Here is a 3745-nt window from a genome sequence, read left to right on the forward strand (position 1 = left end):
TATGTGGCACCTTATCGAATGTCTTTTGGAAATCCAAATATACTACATCCACTGGTTCCCCTTTATCTACCCTGCTTGTTACATCCTCAATCTCTACAAATCTGTCAAACACAATTTTCCTTTAATAAAACCACATTGTCTCTGCCTAATCATGTTATGATTTTCTGAGTGCCCTGATATCACTTCACCGTTACCAAATCTCTGCCTGCCTCAAATGAAACCTTGCCAGCCTTATTTAATTTTTCTTCCAATTCAAAGCAAAACATTAACTCCACAAAGGAAATTGGGCAAAGTTTAAAGTAATGAGAGAACAGGGTCTTAAAACTGTGGAACAGCAAATTCCTCTCGCTCTCTATTTCTGCAATCTTCAGAGTTTCAAAACCCAAGCTTAGCGCCACCTTATCACTACTTCACAAAATGCATCATTACATAGTATTTATAGCACAGACACAGGCCATTCAGCCCATGCTGGTGTTTATATTCCACATAAGCCTCCTCCCAACCTTCAGTTAACCTCATCAACATATCCTTCTATTCCTTTCTCCCTCATGTGTTTATCTAGCTTCCCCTTGAATGATTCTCTGCTAGTCACCTCAACTACTCGTGTGGTAGTCAGTTCCACATTCTAAACACTCTCTGGGTAAAGAAGTTTCTCCTGAAATTCCTATTGGATTTATTAGTGACTATCTTCGAATTATAGCCCCTTGTTCTAGTCTGCCATACAAGTAGAAACACCTCCATGTCTACCCCATCAAACCCCTTCATAATCTCAAAGACCTCTATCAGGTCACTCCTCAGTTTTCTCTGCCCCAGCCTGTTGAGTCTTTCCCGATCGTTCTAGTATCAGTCTAGTAAATCTTTTTTTCACCTCCTCCTTTTAAACCCTTTTTATAATATGGAGACCAGAACTATTCACAATACTCTGTGGTCTAACCAAAGTTTCATACAAGTTTAACAGAACTTCTCTGCTTTTCAATTCTATCCCTCTAGAAATTAACTTTTGCTTTTCTTTACAAATGGCATTAACTGGTATCGCCATTTTTGGTAATTTATGTATCTGTACCCCTAGATTCCTCTAACCCTACTTTCCTAGTGGCCTCCTTATTGTTCCGACCAAAATGTACCACTGCACACTTCGAGTGAAGTTTGTTTATCAATTACATGCTCATTCTGCAAGTTTATCACAGTCATCTTGTATTCTGTTGCAGTCCTCCTGTGCATTAACTATACTGCCCAATTTGAAATTGTACTTCTATTTCCAAAGTTCAAATTGTTTATGTAAGTGGTACAGTGATCCCAGCACCAATCCTTATGGAGCACCATTTCCCATCCTTTGCCAGTCCAAGTAACTACCTTAACTCCTACTCGCTGCTTTCCATTTTGGATGGGCAAGCTAAAATGGCCTCCCTCATCTGGATCTATCATGACCTTGTTGTAAACTTTTCCCAGGCAAAAAGCAAACCAAGCTGACTGACTTCTGATTCTCCTTGAATTAAATATCTTACATGTTCAACGAAATCAGAATCTCATCAAGTATGGCAATTAAAACAAAAAGGTGCAAAATACATAAGCCACTGCGCCAGTGTACTGCACTCTTCGCTAAACAAAATATTAGTTAACAAAGCCAAATGCACAAGCAGAACACATTTTAAATAGCTGTTACAAATTGCCAGCTTCACTCATTTCCTGCTCAGCCTGCATAAAACAACGCTCAATTTACACATCTAAGCACAAAAACAAAAAGGGCAAGTCTCGATCTTCTGTCTCAGCAGCTGTCCCCATTCCTGCTCAGCTGATCTCTGGGAGATGCAGTTACAATGGAATCCAGATCGACAAATCCGATCTGACACCACTACTGAATCTTAAACGTGCAAGTCTGACTTCCCATTCACTCCCAATGCCCTGAATATCCGCTTCAGCTATCAATAATCCATAAATGTCGAAATCATATTAAGTGCTGGACATTTCCCACTTAATCAAAGCAAAAACACTTAATCCTCTCCCCACCCCTGCATGATGCTGGCAGCCCAGTGAATTGAATGTAGGGTGTGTGTTTAATTTAAATACAGTTGCAGGAGGTGGATTATTACCTGTCACTGCCTAGGGATTTTTCTCTCTCCAGTAATAAAGCCATCTGATGCAGCCACAATGCTGCCCCCATTCCAGATTTCCTCCAGCATCATGTCACCAGTAGGAGGCGGCCATTTGCCGCTCCCCCACTCTTGTGCTTCCTTCTCAACCCTCAACCCCCCCACCCAACTCCTTCTCAACCTCCTCAACCCCCCCGCCACCCCCCACCTTCTCAAACCCCCCCCACCCCACTCCTCCTCCTCAACCCTCACACCACTCATCCTCCTCCTCCTCAACCCTCACACCACCCCTCCTCCTCAACCCTCCCCCCACCCATCTCCTTCTCAACCCCCCCCACTCCTCCTCCTCCTCAACACTGCCCCCCCCCCACCCAACACCTCCTCCTCAACCCTCCCCCACCCACTCCTCCTCCTCCTCAACCCTCCCCCACCACCCAACTCCTCCTCCTCAACCCTCCCCCCACCACCCAACTCCTCCTCCTCAACCCTCCCCCCACCACCCAACTCCTCCTCCTCAACCCTCCCCCACCACCCAACTCTTCAACCCTCCCCCAACTCCTCCTCCTCCTCCTCCTCCCCCCCTCTCCTCCTCCCCCCCCCCCTCCTCCTCCTCCTCCACCCCCCCCTCCTCCTCCTCCTCCTCCACCCCCCCCCTCCTCCTCCTCCTCCACCCTCCACCCCCCTCCTCCTCCTCCTCCTCCACCCCTCCTCCTCCACCCCCTCCTCCTCCTCCTCCACCTCCTCCACCACCACCCACTACTCCTCCACCACACCACCACCCACCCTTCCACCACCACCCTCCCCGCACCTCCAGACCGCCCCTCCCCAACCCCATCTCCTCCACCCCTCCAATCTCCCTCCAACCCATCTCTCCCCCCGCCTCCCCCTCCAACCCCATCTCCCCCCCTCTCCAACCCCATCTCCCCTCCTCCCCAACCCCATCCCCCCCAACCCCCCGCCTCCCCATCCCCCTCCAACCCAATCCCCCCTCCACCCCCCTCCTCTCCCTCCCCTCCAACCCCAACTCTCCCTCCCCCTCCCCTCCAACCCTATCCAACAACCCCCCCAACTCCAACCCCATCCAACCACCCCCCCACTCCAACCCCATCCAACACCCTCCCCCACTCCAACCCCATCCAACACCCCCCCCCACTCCAACCCCATCCAACACCCCCCCCCACTCCAACCCCATCCAACTCCAACCCCATCCAACACCGCCCCCCCCACTTCAACCCCATCCAACACCGCCCCCCCCACTCCAACCCCATCCAACACCGCCCCCCCCCACTCCAACCCCATCCAACACCGCCCCCCACACTCCAACCCCATCCAACACCGCCCCCCACACCCCAACCCCATCCAACACCGCCCCCCCCCACTCCAATCAACACCCCCCCCACTCCAACCCCATCCAACTCCACCCCCCCACTCCAACCCCATCCAACACCGCCCCCCCCACTCCAACCCCATCCAACACCCCCCCCCCACTCCAACCCCATCCAACACCCCCCCCCCACTCCAATCAACACCCCCCCCACTCCAATCAACACCAACACCCCCCCCCCACTCCAACCCCATCCCACTCCAACCCCATCAAACACCACCCCCCCACTCCAACCCCATCCCACTCCAACCCCATCAAACACCCCCCCCCC

At 51.5% G+C, this 3745-nt stretch overlaps 1 protein-coding gene across 1 annotated transcript in view; it reads right to left on the reverse strand.

The window, feature by feature from the left end:
• Nucleotides 1-1659: 1659 nt before the first annotated feature.
• LOC139266721 (ATP-binding cassette sub-family C member 10-like) overlaps nt 1660-3745 on the reverse strand; it is a 12786-nt gene continuing 10700 nt past the window's right edge. Inside the window, exon 4 of the mRNA XM_070884306.1 lies at nt 1660-1695. Within this exon, the coding sequence (XP_070740407.1) occupies nt 1660-1695 (36 nt within the window). The remainder of the gene's footprint in view (nt 1696-3745) is intronic.

This window comes from Pristiophorus japonicus, chromosome 7, assembly GCF_044704955.1.
Source record: "Pristiophorus japonicus isolate sPriJap1 chromosome 7, sPriJap1.hap1, whole genome shotgun sequence".
NCBI lineage: Eukaryota > Metazoa > Chordata > Chondrichthyes > Pristiophoridae > Pristiophorus > Pristiophorus japonicus.